The 18,930-nt window shown below is 41.8% G+C and overlaps 1 protein-coding gene across 5 annotated transcripts in view; it reads right to left on the bottom strand.

Moving 5' to 3' along the window:
* csnk1a1 (casein kinase 1, alpha 1) overlaps positions 1–18,930 on the bottom strand; it is a 222,916-nt gene that overhangs the window by 126,418 nt on the left and 77,568 nt on the right. For 3 of the 5 annotated variants that reach the window (XM_060927644.1, XM_060927642.1, XM_060927643.1), the window contains exons 4-5: positions 7,916–8,014; positions 5,823–5,906 (exon numbers count right to left, since the gene is read on the bottom strand). The exons of 1 other annotated variant lie outside the window; for it this stretch is intronic. In XM_060927644.1, the coding sequence (XP_060783627.1) occupies positions 5,823–5,906; positions 7,916–8,014 (183 nt within the window). The remainder of the gene's footprint in view (positions 1–5,822; positions 5,907–7,915; positions 8,015–18,930) is intronic. One more of the 5 variants, XM_060927645.1, reaches the window with a different exon arrangement.

Genomic DNA, 18,930 nt, shown 5'->3' on the forward strand with positions numbered 1-18,930 from the left:
GTTGTTAACGGATTCATTTTACAAGCTAATCTAACATTACATTCCTCAAAGACAGCTTGCTAGCTAGCAGCTGGTCACTGCACTGCAACTGCACTTGCTAACTGACATGGTAGCCGAACTTGCTTGCTGTTTTCGCGACCACGCCCCCAGAGCGAATATTCATGAGCGAATTTTGCGTGGTGTTTTGCCCAGTGGAAAGCTACAGTAACCATTTGTGTACCGCGCACGGAGCGTGATTTTTTTTTCTTCTATCAGAAACATTGGTAGGGACATATCAGCCATCGTTTGATATTGGTAGGGACACGTCCACACCATCCATACCCAATTCTATACCTATGGTCTGTACAACGGAGCAACGTGTTGTCTTTTCCCCATTTAGTGGACACCCTGGCTGGATAACTGTTGCACGCTGGGAGGCCCCGCCTCTGACAGAGAGCCACATGAGACGACAGAAAACAGCGCTGTTTTATATTCAGTCAGTGGGTCAAGCTAATACTCAGGCGACTTCCCTTTGTAGATATACAGCACGTAAATGCCAAAATTGCGGTTAAAAAAAAAATTACCGAGTTCATTTTAATTTACCGTACGATAAGTCGGTATATCGAATATCGCGACAGGCCTAGCTACAGTACGTAAACAAAGTACAGTTGTCCCCCAGGTATAACGTAGCAACAGCTACTAATGCAAATGTGACGTCAGTGCAAGGGGTCCATATGGCGGCTGCTGCATGATAAACAAAAATCCATGATGTCAGTGAAAGGTCCCTATAGCCTTTCGCAAAATGCATGTCTACATCATGGCTCCACATGGAAAAGAATTGCCAGAGTAACTGAAAAATCTAATTGCGAGACTTCACAAAGACCGAAAAGGATACAGGAAGATTGGCGACCAATTAAAAATTAGTTGAAAGAAGTTGAGGCAGTAATCAAGAGGTACAGAACAAGCTATATAGTACCACTAACCTGAGCAGCATTGGCTGTCCTCCTAAACTGACACCACGGTCAATGCGTTACTTGCACAATCTAACTCTGAATAAACAGATGGGCAAGTGCTTCAGAATTGGCACAGGGGTTATCAATAGAAAGAGTTTCTGGGACCGCTAAGGCAGTGCGAAGGACATTACATGACCATCAACCTCTATGACGAGAGTACACAAACAGGAAAAAAAAAAAAAAACCTTGCTTACTCTTCGGCACAAAACTGCAAGATTAAACTTTGCTAAAGAAAATGAAAAGAAGTCCCTGATAAATATTGGAAGCACATTCTTTGGTCAGATGAGACCAAGATAAATCTATTCGGATCAGGTGGGGTCCAGCATGTTTGGCGTGAACCTGGTCAGGACTACCACAGAAAACGTATAGTCCTGACAGTGAAGCATGGAAGTGCAATGATCTGGGGCTGCATGAGTGAAAATGGTGTTGGGAAGATGACATTTATGAAGATGGCGGCACTATGAATGCCTGTTCATATACCAAAATACTGGCCGACAAAATGACTTCCAGTCTTGGCATAAGAGGAACAAACCAGCATGATTACGATCCAAAGCACACTGCCAAAATCACTGAAAACTATGACCTAACCAAGCATGTTACTTGACGTAAATCCAACAGAACACCTTTCGGGTATTTTAAAGAAAAAGGTATGGCAACACAACCCCACCGAGCAAAGAAGAGCTGAAAAATTTGTCTCTGAGGAAGGATAGAACATCTCTCAAGAAAAAAGTCAGAAACTGGTATCCTCTACGCCAGGGGTCGGCAACCTTTTTGCCATGTAGTGCCAATTAGAAATTTTCTTGTTAGTGTGCCATTCAAATAGGTGTTAACTATGTGTAATTAGACACCACACATTTTAGGGTGTATTCAGACCAGGATAGTTCGATAGTTCACTTGCTTTGGTCCGAACCAAATGTTTGTTTTTTATTTTTTCATTTTGGTGCGGTTCGCTTTCACACTGTACATTTTAGTAAGCGGACCAAAATCTGTCAACAAAGCCACGTGCCCTGAGGTCGTTCAGCTATTGGTCAGAGACGACACGCGCACAAAGCGTTAAGTTCAAAAGTAGTCATGGAGGCTTTCCGTGCTGTTATTCTTTTTAATGTCGTCAAAGCTATATGTTTTTTCCAGTTTTTACTGTTTTCACAATTGTGCGATTACTATGCTGTTGTACAAGTAATTTATCGACGACGACAAAGGGCAAGGCGGCTACGGAGGGTAGCGCTGATGAGCGCACATCATGTTGTGACAGTTCTGGCTCTTCACGCAATAGATGAATTTCTTTTTTGCGTCGCTAGTACTGCCACTTTTTGAAAGAATGTCCCTGATTTTAATGTAGGTCTGACGGAGTTTCTTCACTTTTAGCCGACATTGTTCTGGGGAGCGCGTGAACCCCTTCTTCATTTTCTCACTGAATACAGCAAGCACGTCGGCATTTTTGTGTGTTCTCTCCAAAAGCTCAGATATGTGGACATCTGCCCATATATCCACAAGGGTACGCGTTTCTTCCTCGGCCCACGTTTGCCCCCTACTCATTTTTTGTACTCTGTAGTCTAGCCTACCACTGGTCTGAATGACTGAACGACTGTTGTAAGGTTCCCTTGACAACCGAAACAGTGTTTGCGCTTTGCGGTGGAGTGTCAAGACTCTGTTTCCCATAATGCTCGACAAACGATGGAAGCTCCCGAGGTACAAAAAAGCAAAACTGTCGGATTAGGTCCGGTCTGCTTTCACACCTCCAAAAGATCCGCACCAGGGTTCCTTTGGTCCGGACCGAGTCCGACCTTGCAGCTCGGTCTCGGTCCGCTTGTTTGGTCCGGACCAGAGTTCGGTGGTTTGTATTCAGACCAACCCAAAAGGTCCGGACCAAGGGAAATTTGGTTCGTTTGGTCCGGACCAAACAACGTAGGTGTGAATACGCCATTAGACGGATATGGATATTTAATGCATTGAGCAAATGTAAAACACCATTGCACTTGTTTTATGCCATTAACCTCACACACTTTAACCCACTTTATGCCAGTTGTTTGCTGCACCCTTACATTTTCTGCCATTTCACCAGCTCGTCGCTCAACAGTTCTGGCTGATACGGGCATGTCTTTTATTCTTGATTTTATTGTCTCTTTATTTGGCAGCCCCTCAAAAAGACTATCCGAGCTGGAGAGAAAGGCCTCCTTAAAGGTCTCCTTGCATCATTTTTTCATTAACTGTGCGGTGGTCTCTAGTATGAATGAATGCCCTGTGAGCCGGTTTTGGTGAAAAAAAAAAATGCTGTGGTTCTCCTGTTTCAGGCTGTTCTAGTTTGGTGGAAGAGTGGGTGGCGGGAGAACGACAGGATTTCAGCTCTTACTCATTAATATTCATGACATGTAAACATGTTACCTCTGATTGGCTAACAGTACGGTGACGCTACCTCCAGTGGGTCAGAACAAGCGGATGTGGGTGTCTTTGTAAAAACTGTTTTGATTGGCTATTATGGTCTCGACGTCGATGTTTTGACCAATAACAATGTAGATAACACGAATTGTACATCACATTCAACAAGACTTAAACGAGACTAAAGATGGCGACTTACAAATAACGTGTAAACATCGTTGGAGTTAATAAAGTTTGAACAGCATGAAGGAACATACCCCAACCCCCCGAAATTAATAAAAAAAATTCTCAACGGATTTGGCATAATATAAAAAGATCGTTTTTTACTCAGAAAAAGCGGAAAACTCTCATCCCTGCCTAGCTTGTTACCATGTCATGCATGCTAACGTGGAGAATATGAACATGCTATTTTGTAACAAAAACCTTCGAACAAAAAGTTCATGTTTTACTTACAGCTTGTGAGCTGGTGGTCGATCGTCTTGACGGTACAGATCCAGGGATTAAATGCAACCTCGAAGCAAAACCACTACTGAAGGCACCGAAGTTTGAAAAGTCACTGTGGTTGAAATGATCAGAACACAGTACTAACGCTGCATTATACTTCGCTGGTGGTGTTCCAAAGATAAACTCCAACCATTTCTTCTTCAGCTCTTCTATCTTGCAACGTTGCTCCGCTTAGGTTTTGTTTCTGTCGGTGGCTCCAGTCCGACTTTGGATGCTCGTAACTCGGGCAGGGGAGCTCCCAGCCTTCCCAAATTGCCAGCCAGCGACCTCTGCCCTCTCCCTAACGAACCAGCGCTGCCAGGGCGGGCTAGCCCCACACCTTGGGATGTAATTCGCCCCAAGGCGAGCCGTGGTGCTCCGCTTAGGTTTCATTTCTGTCGGCAGCTCCAGCCCGACTTTGAACGCTCATAACTCGCGCAGGGGAGGTCCCAGCCTCCCCAAACATACAACGTTGATGTGTTACTGCCACAAATAACACCGGCACGAACTTGTTCAGCCATGTTTTCAATTTATTTTTAGGTCCTTTTCGTTACCTACTGACGAGATGGGCTCTGCTATCTCTCCTCGTACTTAAATCCAAACTTCCTTCCCGTGGGTGGTCACAAGCCAAGATGGGCGAGGCCACGAATACTAATTTTTGAAGTGACGCAAGTACGTATGGCTTTTTCAGATCCGCTCGTTTTTCCGACTATTTTCTTTCATGAGCTAATACAGGGAATGGGAGTAGAATTACATTTTCACATGCAGCATGTATATGCAACTCGGAGTGAACTATGGTATTTCAAAAAGAGCCAGTATTAAACGTTTTTGGTTGAAGGGCACTTTTAATGTATTCACTGTCTGTGAATGGCTTTCCATGTTTAGCTATGCAGTGAGAAATTATATAGCTAGCTTCAGTGGCATTGTTTTTAGCAGAGGTAAAGACTTTTAAAGTGTGGGCTTGCTTCCCATATCCGCACACTGCGCGTGAGAGGGACGAATCAATATCTGCCTGATCTTTGAAAGCCTTTTCGTGCTTTGCCTCGAAATGACGTTTAACACTGGATGTTCAACACGCAACACTTTCAAAACACAACGTGCACACAGCACGGTCCCTCTGAGAAACGAACCCATATTCTTTGGTCCACGAGGACAGGAAAGCCCGAACTATTGGCTTCTTTGCCATCTTAGTGCAACTGCTGCATCAAGTGGGCCCATCTCGTGAGAAATATGGGGAGGGGGCAGTGTTGCCAGATTGGGCGGTTTTAAGTGCATTTTGGTGGATTTTGAACATATTTTGGGCTGGAAAACGTCAGCAGTCTCTGGCAATACTGGGAGGGGGACGCTATATTGTTGTGTAGTCATGCTAAAAGAGCAGGCTCGCCATGCAACAGCCAATGACAGTTCAAGATGACGTTTGAACATTTTTAATGTGTTGAATAATTAGGTTTGTGTATCATCGTCAGCGTGCCACAGGAAATTCCTCGGCGTGCCAGTTGTGGCACGCATGCCTAGGGTTGCCGACCCCTGCTCTACGCCAAGGAAAATTGAGTTGGTCCTCAAAAAAAAAAAAAAAAAGGTGGACATAAGTACTGAAAATAAATAAATAAATAAAAAGAAATAAAATATTTGCATCTCAGCAATGAAAGGTGAACTGACATTGCACCGAGCTCCTACAGCAGGGCCTGTATTTTTATAGTAAAGCTAAACTTAATTATACCCTACTGTTTAACGAAAACTAACTGCATTACTTTTAGTTGGACAAGAGGGTTTGTTATTGTATAAAAGGTAAGAATACAATTTTGAATCATTTGACATTTAAGTGATATTGCACAGGGGTTTGCCCGCTTGCCCACGTCTGTTGTACACTGTGTGTATGGACACACACACACACACACACACACACACACACACACACACACACACACACACACACACACACAGCATTATTCGGCGTTTGTAGTTTCAGACCTGGTTTAATCCTGAGAAAGATGGATCCTGAGAAGAACTAACAGCCAAGCTTCTTTTCCTCTTCCCCACTGGAGATTCTAAACACTAAACAGACAATAGAGGGTGCAGTACATCAAACAGTATTGCTGACAACCCCACATGGCCAACGCAGACAGGCAACACCAAGGCTAAGAAAAAGAACAGTCGGGGGAGTCTATTGCCATCCTTTAAAAACCAGCAAGCCTTTTACATGAACCATTAAACTTCTTAGGGGAAACCAGAGCAAGAGACAGCCAGACTGCACAGCAATAAAAACACAGCCCAAGAGCTTTACTTGGATTAAAAAACTTAAAATAAAAAAAAAAAGCGAGAGATGCACACGAGCCCTCCAGTGACCCAAACAAAATTTCTAACTACGAACTAGAGATTCAACACATTTTTCCAAATGTAACTGTTTCTCACGGACCTTACAGAAGTTAAACTACATCAAGAATACGTGCTGAATGACTAAAAGCAACTCCGTGGATCGACAGGCGAGATCAAGCTCTAATAACTTCCACTAACATAGCACCAAAAGCATTTACGGAGATGGGTCATTCTTTCCCAATTAGACATGACAATATTAATAAAATAAATTATAAAGTAAGTGTCAAATTATTCTCAACAGCATGAATAAAATGGAAGCAATTCTGTAAAACAATAATACCTTCAGTAAGGAAGAGGTTAGAATACTTTTGTATTTACATAATTAAAAAGAAAAGATGCAGGAGAAGTGGACTGAGGTTTAGGAGTTTCATTCTAAACACTATGAACATATTTGCATTTACCTGAATCAACTGATTTAGTTCAGCTACAAAGTGCAGATGAGAGGTCTTCTGATCCTAGCTTAAAAATCCAAGATTCAGTAACAGACCAGAAATAACCAAAAGATTAAAATTAGATAACACCAAGAGGTGTTATTTCAGGGTGAAACAAAAGTTAAGCCAGAACATGGTAAAAATGTTTAACCTACTCCTCCCAAAACCGTGTATGTAGTTTGCAGTATGAAGTATGATTCGAGTCAAACATCTAGTAGTTATTGCTTAGAAATTTAGCTTTCTGCATATTCAGACACACGTCAACTTTATAAGCAGTTGAATAAAAACACTTCTTATAAATACACTTACAAAAATGAACAACTACGCTCCCCTCCATAAAACAAGCAAGCCTAATCTTGGTCAAATCAGGTCATGAACAAATGTTGTGTAGTCAAAGCAACTGTAATTTAAAAAAAAAACCCGGAATAATTCAGTAATAGCAGCGGGGGTTGCGGAACTTCAAATCAGATTGTTCTCTCTGTTGAATTCATTGAAGATATCTCACAATGACCAAAAAAAAAAAGTGGGGCATATTTAGTTATAGTTTAAAATTAAAAACACACACGTACATGAATAAAGCTTAAGGCTGGCATTCACACAGACACACACTGATAAACACATTAATTACAGAAAACATTGTCCAAAATGGTAAGAAAGGCCTCATTGAATTAGAGCTCAGTGAAAAGGACCACGAATTTGTTTTCACGAGAAACATTTGATCTTGGACTGCTAATGATTTGTTTAATCCACACCATGCTTGAAATTGGCCAAATGTTGCCTGTCTGCAAGGGCACAAAACAATTTCAAACAATGAACAGTCAGGCAACGTTAGGTAATCTTTTCTGTATATATTTACAGCCCAAATTTTCTAAAAGATGTAACACAAACAAGATCAAGAATACATATTGAAAAGCTCAAAATAAATAAAAAGCAAGTAGTAAGAAATTTAAAGAAACTGTTGTCTGGCACTTGATGCTGCTCTCAAAACACCTTCCTTAACTGAATCTGAGCACGTGTTTCCCATGGTACTTACTATTATTTTCCAAAAGACTGCACATTTTCTGGGCAAATTAATTACCCAATAATTTGCATTACACAGACATCATACATCAATAGCCAGTAGATATTTGTCTGTACATGTCAAAAAAAAGTTACAAGGACCAAAAAAAAAAAAAAATTCTCAATGTTATTAGTTTTTGTGCATGACAAATGTACTCCAGAAATGCAACTATATCTCTTAAGATAGTAAGCACTTACCTTATTACAGTGACGGCCAATGCCCATTAAAAAGTTGTCTGGCTTGATATCTCTGTGTATGAAATTTTTTGTGTGTACATACTCGATTCTGCTGATCATCTGCAAAGAACACAATGCTTTGATGAAGGTAAGCCAAAAACAATATTCTGACCAATTAGCTTTCTGTTTGAGACACGAAAAAGGTTACACTTGGAGACAGACAGACAGACAGACAGACAGACAGACAGACAAGCATGGCTGAACTGTTCAATCTTCATTATTTTTGTACAACCACAGTTCTGGCAGTCGTTCCTACTGTAATATGAATACAAGTTGATATTAACATGCTTGCTCCATTTTTTTTCCCCTATAATAACAGTTCCTCCACATGGATTTCTATGGCAGATGCTCCACATAATCAAAAGAATAAAAACAAATGGATTAAAAACAGTTTTATTGTTTATTGCTGTGGTGATGTTTAGTTAGGAGAAACTTATTTGACATTTATGGAAGGAGTTTCAAGTATTAGTGCTTTGCAAAGTTTCCCAGCACAGGAAAGTCTGCAGGTTACAAGTTTGCCCATTACAGTTTTGCAGGAAAATGACAAGAGATGCTGGTAAGGGAACAATTGTTTAAAGCACAGCTATAATGTGAACTAGACAATTCCCCTGTGGGAAATCGCAAGAGTGATGCAGTGGCCGTAGCAGTCGCTATTGCAGGAGTTGCACTGTACTGTGTGAATGTGTGACTTGCTATGATGCTACGATGCTATGATCATGTGTGTGTTTGAGAGAGAGAGAGAGAGAGAGAGAGAGAGAGAGAGAGAGAGAGAGAGCAGCCCCTCCCCCATCTGCTCCCTGACTGGAGCTGGTCGCCATAGTTACGGGCCTCTCAGCTGCAGAGCAGAGACATAATATTATGCTGTGTTCACACTTATACCGGTACGATAGTGGTATAACTGTATCGATACAAAGTATACCGGTACAGTTTAGTGCATCTGTCCACACTAGCGAGAAATGTTTGCGGTTTTCTTTCACGGAAGTTGAAAATGCACGTGCGCGAAATGTTTCCATGGTTACAGAGTAACTTCCTTCCGAGAATATGGCGGAAGAAACAACGTGTGCGCTTTTTGTTGTCAATGTACAGTCTGTATTTCTGGTGGTCATTTATTCAGTTGAATCGTATAAAACGCGCGAGGCAGTTGAGAAAGAAACAAAGAAAACGAATCTCCCTTTCTCCCCCCTCACTTTCTCCTTCTTCCCCTCCCTTTCTCCCTCTTCCTCCTTTCTTCCTCCCTCCCTCCCTTTCTCCCCCCTTTCTTTGCTCCATGGTCGTTTTGAGCCATTTTTTGACGTTTTATTTACAGCTGGAAAGCACGTGCGTATTGTATAAATAACCCGGAAGATGTACGAATGGTTCATTGCGCTTGCGCATTATATTTGTATCAATACAGAGCCGCTTCATCTGTCCACACTACAGTGAAGCGCTACAGTACCGATACTGTACTGGTACGAAACCCACAAATGTATGGGTTTCGTGCCGATACAGTTATACCGCTACAGTACCGGTATAGTTGCTAGTGTGGACAGGTGTTGCGGTACGAAAGTAGTTTCGTATCGGTACAAAATCTCTAGTGTGGACAGGGTATTACATGCAAAGAGAGCTTTTTCTCAGATTTTGTTCTCCGAACAACAGTGATTTACACGAAAACGAAAGGAGGTATTCACAAAATTATTTCACATTGAGCGCTACAAGGTTCTCATGAACACATTGATGTAATTTTTTTGTCCCTAGTGTAAAAAATGTGGACAACAGAGCGAGTTGAAAACTGACATTTCTGATTTTTTCGTCAAAGCACATGGGAGTCAATGGAGCAGTTGGGCTGTGAACCTGCCACTTTGAGGCTTCTTGTGCGAAAACTGTAAATCTTATCATTTAGGTAGACACATTGTGTGAATCAAGACAAGTGTGAATCCAACTTTTGAGAAAATTGTGTGTGTAGAGTGAAATTTGTGGCTGAAAACACAGTTTTAATGAGAAATTTAGAGCTTTTTTCCAAGCTCTCAACACTAACTGGATCACCTTCACTGAAGTGCAACGCCATAGACACTCATTATAAAGTCTGAATTTCTCCAGAATTGATCATGGTGCTTGATCTGTGACTGATCAAAAAGTATACAACCTAGCAAAAAAGTTGAATGCCAGATCCACACAGGAGAATTTTGCCTCGGCTTTAAAGTTTGAATCATGTCTCTAGGTGAAAGTATGCCAGAGCAGCGGATGTTTGAAAAATGTTGGGAAAAAGAAAAAAAATATATATATATCGCAGAATGACGAACAAAGTAATAGCACAGCAAGCCTGATCGAGCCGCACATTTTGATGTATTGTTTGTCTGTGTGCGATGTACAGTTATTGGGTTATTCGAAATTTGTACGGAAGATGAATAATAATAAGAAACACGCAGAAGAACAAGAGTTTGCTGTGCTTTGCACCATAGATGGGAGTCAATAGTTTGCAATGCATAGCACTGCATCACTAATGATAAAAGGAACTTATATTACATTATAACTATTAACCATTAAAAAGTATTGGCAATGAATGCCATAAGAATCACTTATCAAAACACATCACAGCCCTCCACGATTTATTGGCACCTGTTGTAAAGATTCAGGAAGAATTGGCACCCCGGAAATTATAGTGATCACAAGATAACAAGCATGTTTCAAGCTCTTGGCAGCTAGAGGTCACGTGTCTGGATACCACTTAGCAACACAAAAGTGGAGAGCAGGCGTTCAGGTAAACAAAACTCAACAAAGCCAAGCACAAATGTTTCAGCAGTTTAAAGCGCTTCATCTCTCTCCTTTTCTAGAAGTATTGGAAACAATTTTCTAAGATCAATTTAGGCTTATTTTTACAGGAAAAAAACGATCGCAAAGGCAGTGACTTTCAACGGGTGGCATTTGTATCTTCATAGCCAGGCTTATAGTACTCAAATCCGACTCATGCCCTAATTTTAAGGACTCGGGACTAGACTTGTGCATTAACTGCATTCGGACTTGTAAATTGGAGACGAGGACTCAGATATTTATTTTATGCAAGATGCCATAATAATTTGGGTTCGAGCCAAGTGGCCGATGGGGGCCTTTGCATGTTCTCCCTGTGTCTGCGTGAGTTTCCTCCAGGTGCTCCGGTTACCCCCACAGTTCAAAGATATGCGGTTAGGTTAACATGGGGTGGCCTTGGGCTGAAGTGCCCTTGAGCAAGGTACCCAACCCCTAACTGCTCCCTGGGCGCTGTAGTATGGCTGCCCACTGCTCTGGGTGCGTGTGTTCACTGCTTCAGATGGGTTAAAAATGCAAAGGGTGAATTTCACTGTGCTTGAGTGTGCATGTGACAAAGGCTGCTGCTTCTTCTCCATTGCCCTGAATTTGAAGGAAAGAAAATCAGCTGTGGTTATACCACTGTTGCACGAGCATATTTTTTTTTAAATAACCAAAGCACGTTAACAAAAACCTTTTATTTTGTGCGAAACACAGTAATCAAAATTAAAGAACAGTAACCACTGTAGCAGAAGAAAAGATTAAAACTAAAATTTGAGCGCTACAGAATTCAAAACTTAATAGGAAGAGTAGAGGCCCTTGCTTTGAATGACTTCAGCACACCTGCACCCACAGGACATCACTAGTTTCTCACACTGCTCTGGTTTGATCCTAGTCCATTCTTCTTGCAGTCTCTTCCACAGTTCAGTAACTGCAGTGGGTTTCTTAACCATTACTTTGTTGCCAAGGATTTAGATCTGGACTCTGGGCTGGCCATTTCATTGTTTCAATGTTCTTAGCTTCAAGGAACTGCTTTACCCATTTTGCAGTGTGACAGGGGGCATTGTCTTGCATGAAAATTGGGGGGTGATTCGGAGACGCCTGCAGTGAAGGAATTGCATGTTGCTGAAGGAGGTTCTGATTAGAGGTCCGCGCGGGACAGAATTTTCAGTCCCGCTCCCGCATTGTGCAGTCTCGCTCCCGCAAAGAATTATGATTTTCAGTCCCGCTCCCGCCCGCAAATCCCGCATGATGCAGACGTTCGCGTTACTTCTCACAAAAGTTCTTGTCATTGGCTTGGGGAATTAAACATGCTGAGCTTAGCTGAGCTCTCCACTGACCGATCCTTCACCTAGCGCACGTAGGGAGGGTGCGCGTTGCCAGGCACCTCTTTTTAAAGCAGCACTTACTTCTGAAGCACTGTGAGCTTCACTAGAGGAGCTCTGCTCTTCTGCCATGATCGGAGATCTCAAACACGGAAGAGCGGAAAGGAATCGGAAACGTACGCGAGATTAGACCACATCCGCAAATTTAGGCATCTTAAAATGTTTTTATTAATGCCAAATAAAATATCCAGCACAAATTATATATGATAGACATAAATTAATAATTTATAAATTTTATTTTAAACCCATTTTTAGTTAGCGGGACTGCAGCTTATCACCTCTCCCGCCCGCTCCCGCATCGTGCACTCCCCCTCCCGCCCGCAATGAGCTTTCAAAATTTGTCCCGCGCCGCACTGCTTTGCGTCGGGTCCCGCAGGAGTGCAGGGCTCTAGTTCTGATAAACATTTGCATTCACCCTGCCATGTACCTGTACAAAAGGCCCAACTTCTACTGAAGAAAACATCCTCCAAACCATGACACTTCCTCCTCCAAATTTAACTGACTTCTTTACACACTTTGGGTTCAGTCTTTCCCCAGTTCGACGCCGAACATGTTTCCCAACAGACCCAAATAAATTGAACTTGCTCTCATCACTGAAGTGAACTTTGAACCAGTTCTCCTCTGTCCACACAACATGCCCCTCAGCAAAGGCTAAACTAGCCTTTTTATTCTTTCGACTTATGAGCGGTTTGGTCACTGCAGAGCGGGCTTTCAGTCCAATTTGTCTTAAACGGCGAGACACTGTATGCCGAGACAGATCCTTGCCCTGTTCAGCACTGAACTGGCGAGCAATTCCAGAAAGTAAACTTTGCATTACATTGGGAAATCAAGGTCCTGGAGTCTGGAGAAAAGGTGGAGAGGCACAGAATCCAAGGTGTTTAAAATCCAGTGTGAAGTTTCCACAGTCTGTGAGGATTTGGGGTGCAAGGTCATCTGCTGGTCCACTGTTTATCAAGTCAAAGTTAACGCAGCCATCTATCAGGAGATTTTAGAGCACTTCATGCTTCCATCTGCTGACAAGCTTTATGGAGTGCCCATTTCCTTTTCCAGCAGAACTTGGCACCTCCCACAGTGCCAAAACTATGACCTAATGGTTTGCTGACCTTGATATTACTGTGCTTGATTGGCCAGCCAATTCACCTGACCTGAACCCCAGAGAGACTCTATGGGGTACTGTCGAGAGGAAGATGAGAAACGCCCGACTCAAAAATACAGACAAGCACATACACACACATATACATATATATATATATATATATATATACATATATATATATATATATATATATATATATATATATATATATATATATATATATACACACACACATATACATACATACATATATATATATATATATATATATATATATATATATATATATATATATATATATATATATATATACACACACACACTTGTATAAAAGACCCTCATTCCTGTTGCTCATTTCATCCAGTCTCTCTCTCCTCCCAGTTGATTTCAAGAGTTTGCCTCAGGTCCTGGCCACACGTCTAGAATCTGTACTCCCACACTGTTTCTTCAGACCAAATTGGATTTTTTTTTTTTTTTAAACAGATTTAACTTTCACACATTGACTTCTAAACATAATTTACCACCCCTCACGATCTACAGTGGTGCTTGAAAGTTTGTGAACCTTTTACAATTTTCTATATTTTTCTGCATAAATGACTTAAAACATCATCAGATTTTCACACAAGTCCTAAAAGTAGATAAAGAGAACCCAGTTAAAGAAATGAGACAAAAATATGATACTTGGTAATTTCTTTATTGAGGAAAAATGATCCAATGTTACATGTCTGTGAGTGGCAAAAGTATGTGAACCTCTAGGATTAACAGTTAAATTGAAGGTGAAATTAGAGGCAGGTGTTTTCAAATCAATGGGATGAAAATCAGGTGTGAGTGGGCACCCTGTTTTATTTAAAGAACAGGGATCTATCAAAGTCTGAGCTTCACAACACGTTTTGGAACTGTGTCATGGCACAAACAAAGGAGGTTTCTGAGGACCTCAGAAAAAGCGTTGCTGATGCTCCCGAGGCTGGAAAAGGTTACAAAACCATCTCAAAAAGAGTTTGGACTCCACCAATCCACAGTCAGACAGATTCTTACCCTCCCCAGGAGTGGTCAACCAACAAAAATGACTCCAAGAGCAAGGCGTGTAATAGTCAGCGAGGTCACAAAGGACCCCAGGGTAACTTCTAAGTAACTGAAGGCCTCTCTCACATTGGCTAATATTAATGTTCATGAGTCCACCATCAGGAGAACAATGGTGTACATGGCAGGGGTGCAAGGAGAAAGCCACTGCTCTCCAAAAAGAACACTGCTGCTTGTCTGCAGTTTGCTAAAGATCATGTGGACAAGCCAGAAGGCTACTGGAGAAATGTTCTGAAGGATGGATGAGACCAAAACAGAACTTTGGTTTAAATGAGAAGCATTACATTTGGAGAAAGGAAAACACTGTATTCCAGCATAAGAACCTTATCCCATCTGTGAAACATTGTGGTGGTAGTATTATCATGGTTTGGGCCCGTTTTGCTGCATCTGGGTCAGGACAGCTTGCAGTCATTGATGGAACAATGAATTCTGAATTATACCAGCAAATTCTCAAGGAAAATGTCAGGACATCTGTCCATGAACTAAATCTCAAGAGAAGGTGGGTCATGCAGCAAGACAACGACCCTAAGCACACAAGTTGTTCTACCAAAGAATGGTTAAAGAAGAATAAAGTTAGTGTTGTGGAATGGCCAAGTCAAAGTCCTGACCTTAATCCAATCGAAATGTTGTGGAAGGACCTGAAGTGAGCAGTTCATGTGAGGAAACCCACCAACACCCCAGAGTTGAAGCTGTTCTGTACGGAGGAATGGGCTAAAATTCCTCCAAGCCGGTGTGCAGGACTGATCAACAGTTACCGGAAACATTTAGTTGCAGTTATTGCTGCATAAGGGGGTCATACCAGATACTCACAGATATGTAATATTGGATCATCTCATTATCTCTAGCCGCTTTATCCTGTTCTACAGGGTCGCAGGCAAGCTGGAGCCCATCCCAGCTGACTGCGGGTGAAAGGCGGGGTACACCCTGGACAAGTCACCAGGTCATCACAGGGCTGACACAGACACAGACAACCATTCACACTCACATTCACACCTACGCTCAATTTAGAGTCACCAGTTAACCTAACCTGCATGTCTTTGGACTGTGGGGGAAACCGGAGCACCCGGAGGAAACCCACGCGGACATGGGGAGAACATGCAAACTCCGCACAGAAAGGCCCTCGCTGGCCACGGGGCTCGAACCCGGACCTTCTTGCTGTGAGGCGACAGCACTAACCACTACACCACCGTGCCGCCATATTGGATCATTTTCCTCAATAAATAAATGACCAAGTATAACATTTTTGTCTCATTTGTTTAACTGGGTTCTCTTTATCTACTTTTAGGACTTGTGTGAAAATCTGATGCTTTAGGTCAGAAATACAGAAAATTCTAAAGGGTTCACAAACTTTCAAGCACCACTGTACAACACCTGAAATAGTAGTCTCTCTAGATGCCGAAAAGGCTTTTGACAGGGTGGAGTGGAGCCATCTGTTTTAGGCACTTATAAAGTTTGGTTTTGGGGATAAATTTGTATCATGGTCAAGCTACTATATACAGATCCTGCTGCTTCAGTGCGCACAAACATTTCCTCTGAACTCTTCCCAATCTCCCGCGATACAAGACAGGGCAGTCCTCAGTCATCCTTGTTATTTACATTTGAAATTGAGCCCTTTGCACTGGTGCTACACTAGACGACACAACTGACTGGGATTTTTAGGGAGGGTCAAAAACACAGGGTTTCCCTTTATGCAGATGCCCTCTGGTTATACACACCTTTCAGACACCTCGCCTTCTCTGCCATCAGCCCTACCTATATTAGATACATTTGGTAGGCTCTCTGGACACAAAATTAATTTATCAAAAAAAGTGAGCTATTCTCAGTAAATGAAGCAGCTTGTACACCATCATTTAATAGCTTCCCCTTCAAAGTAACCCGTAACCTGTCAGCAATTTTGAAGAAAAATGGTTGATATTCGACCTCCAGAACACTTCCTTCAGAAGCGCCACTCCCAAATTCATGGATTTGGCAAGGACACTGACAACTGGCCTTACTGACCAAAAGATAAATGTCTCTCATCGCTGAAGAAAAACAATTATAATCTAAAGTGTCACATGAATGACATGCAAGCACACAAACATCATCCAAACCACAAGGAAATAAAACCTAGCACAAGCTAGTCATTTAGATGAGTGATTCCTCATGAAATCTTGATTTCTAAGATTTCAAAAATTCAAGGTTTTTTTTTATGTCTTTTTTAAACATTGATAAGGTCAGAAGTGCTTGTGAGCATTAATAATTAAAAAACCCACAAACAAAAAATTTTACTGATGATTTCGCATCTTTTTGAACATTTTCCAAAACAAATCCTTAAAAAAAAAAAAAAACAACTCATTACTGCAACAGACTGAAAACGTAAAAGACCATTTGGAAAGATAATACATTTTCACGTTTTTAAAATTAACAGTCATGTACAGGTACTTGAAACTCAACCACATTTTTTTTTTTAATTTAACACATTCTTTTCCCAATTTCTCTCATTACCACAACACATTCTGAAATCTACAACCTAATATTTTTGATATTTCATTGAAACATGTCTCAAACCTGAAAAGAACAGTGCCTAGTTTCAGCACATACATTTGGAAACAAACTGCTATTTTTCCATTTGTTAAATTAACATTAAAAACTAGCCTGGCAAGCCAGACTAAATGTGAATATTTAGTCTGGTCTCGGTCGTAGACATTTCCGAAGGGTGTGGGTAGGAACAACCCGTTGTCTTTCAAACTGTCTCTGTGCGTATAGGCCAACGCTCTGACCAATCAGCTCAACAGTGACTGTGACGTAGTCAGAGCGACAGAAAGCAGTGGGGGAGCCAGCTGGTAGATCAGACTTTTGCCATAGCCGGTCGGCAAAACAGCGAAAATGTCCTTCTTGAAAAGGAATGAGCGGAGAGCCTCTTCCTGCTCATGTTTCAACGAAAACTCCAAGTCTAATTCTTCTAAAACTGATTCCAAAGCGGAGTCAAACGAGCGCTGTTCAATAGCCGTAGCCATCTTTCCTGTTGTGCTTTCTCCAGCGTCGCGCAGCCTTGTCGTCACTCCTGCAAAAGCCCGCCCAAAGAATCCAAACAAAAACCTTGCGTTGTGATTGGTGGGCACGATTTGATGCCCGGGGTGTGTTGTTGATATGGTCCGAGGCTAGACCCACTCGTAGGCAAAAATATTTTTGGCCGCTAGGCGGGTGGGTCTAGTTTACTAGACTAATTAAAAACAACTCTTGCATCATACTGCATAGGTTTTGGAAATGAGGTCGAGGATTCTGGTAGTGATGAGTATACCAAGATTGAGATAGTTAAAAATATACAACCCCAAATTAAAAAATAAATGAATAAATAATAAAAAGTTGGGACCATATGGAAAATGCAAACCTCTGGGGTCAAGAGCTTCGCCGGTGAAGCTCGGCAGGTTTTGAATGAGGTCATGCATTTAGATAAATATCTTCGCGAGTTTATGATACAAGCATGATAAACATATTGACAAACTTTATACTTGACACTTTCCTTTGTGCCAACTGCCAAATAATAGTTTTTAAATTATCTAAATTAGATGAAGCATAAAACTTGTCACCTTGCTCAGTCACACCGGAGTCGGCGTGCCGAGTGCCCACTTACGCATTCATAAAAGACTATTTACACGGTAACGGCATGATGATCACTTTCACTCATTCAGTTTTGATTGGTTTCTCTTTCGTGGTGGGAAGGCCCACCGTAAACAGGATAAAATCTGTCAGACATAGTTTAGGTTATTTGGAGGTAAAACTTGTTTCAAGATGGTACGTGGAGTTTGTGCACGTCAGATGATTCAGGACAGAGAATCAACTGAAGATTAATTTCATGATTCAGGACAGCAAATCAATTCATGATTCTGAACAGCGATTCAATTCAATCTTGAAAACCGCAACACTGATGAACGGTGCTTTTTTTTTTAACTAATGCTGTGTTCACACTTATACCGGTACGAAAGTGGTATAACTGTATCGATACAAAGTATACCGGTACAGTTTAGTGCATCTGTCCACACTAGCGAGAAATGTTTGCGGTTTTCTTTCACGGTAGTTGAAATGCACGTGCGCTAAATGTTTCCGTGGTTACCGAGTAACTTCCTTCCGACAATATGGCGGATGAAACAACGTGTGCGCGCGCGCTTTTTGTTGTCAATGTACAGTCTGTATTTCTGGTGGTCATTTATTCAGCCGAATTGTATAAAACGCGCGAGGCAGTTGAGAAAGAAACAAAAGAAAACGAATCTCCCTTTCTCCCCCCTCCCTTTCTCCCTCTTCCCTTCTCTTCCCCTCCTTTTCTCCCTCTTTCCTTCTCTTCCCCTCCCTTTTCCCTCTCTTCCTCCTTTCTTCCTCCCTCTTTCCCCCTCCCTCCCCCTCTCCTTGCTCCATGTAGCTCCACGGTCATTTTGAGCCATTTTGACGTTTTATTTACAGCTGGAAAGCACGTGCGTATTGCCGGAAGACGTAGGAATGGTTCATTGCACTTGTGCATTATATTTGTATCGATACAGAGCTGCTTCATCTGTCTACACTACAGCGAAGCGCTACAGTACCGGGATGAAACCCATACATTTGTGGGTTTCGTACCGATAGTTATACCGCTACAGTACCGATATAGTTGCTAGTGTGGACAGGTGTTGCGGTACGAAAGT

The sequence above is a fragment of the Neoarius graeffei genome, chromosome 8, assembly GCF_027579695.1.
Source record: "Neoarius graeffei isolate fNeoGra1 chromosome 8, fNeoGra1.pri, whole genome shotgun sequence".
Lineage (NCBI taxonomy): Eukaryota > Metazoa > Chordata > Actinopteri > Siluriformes > Ariidae > Neoarius > Neoarius graeffei.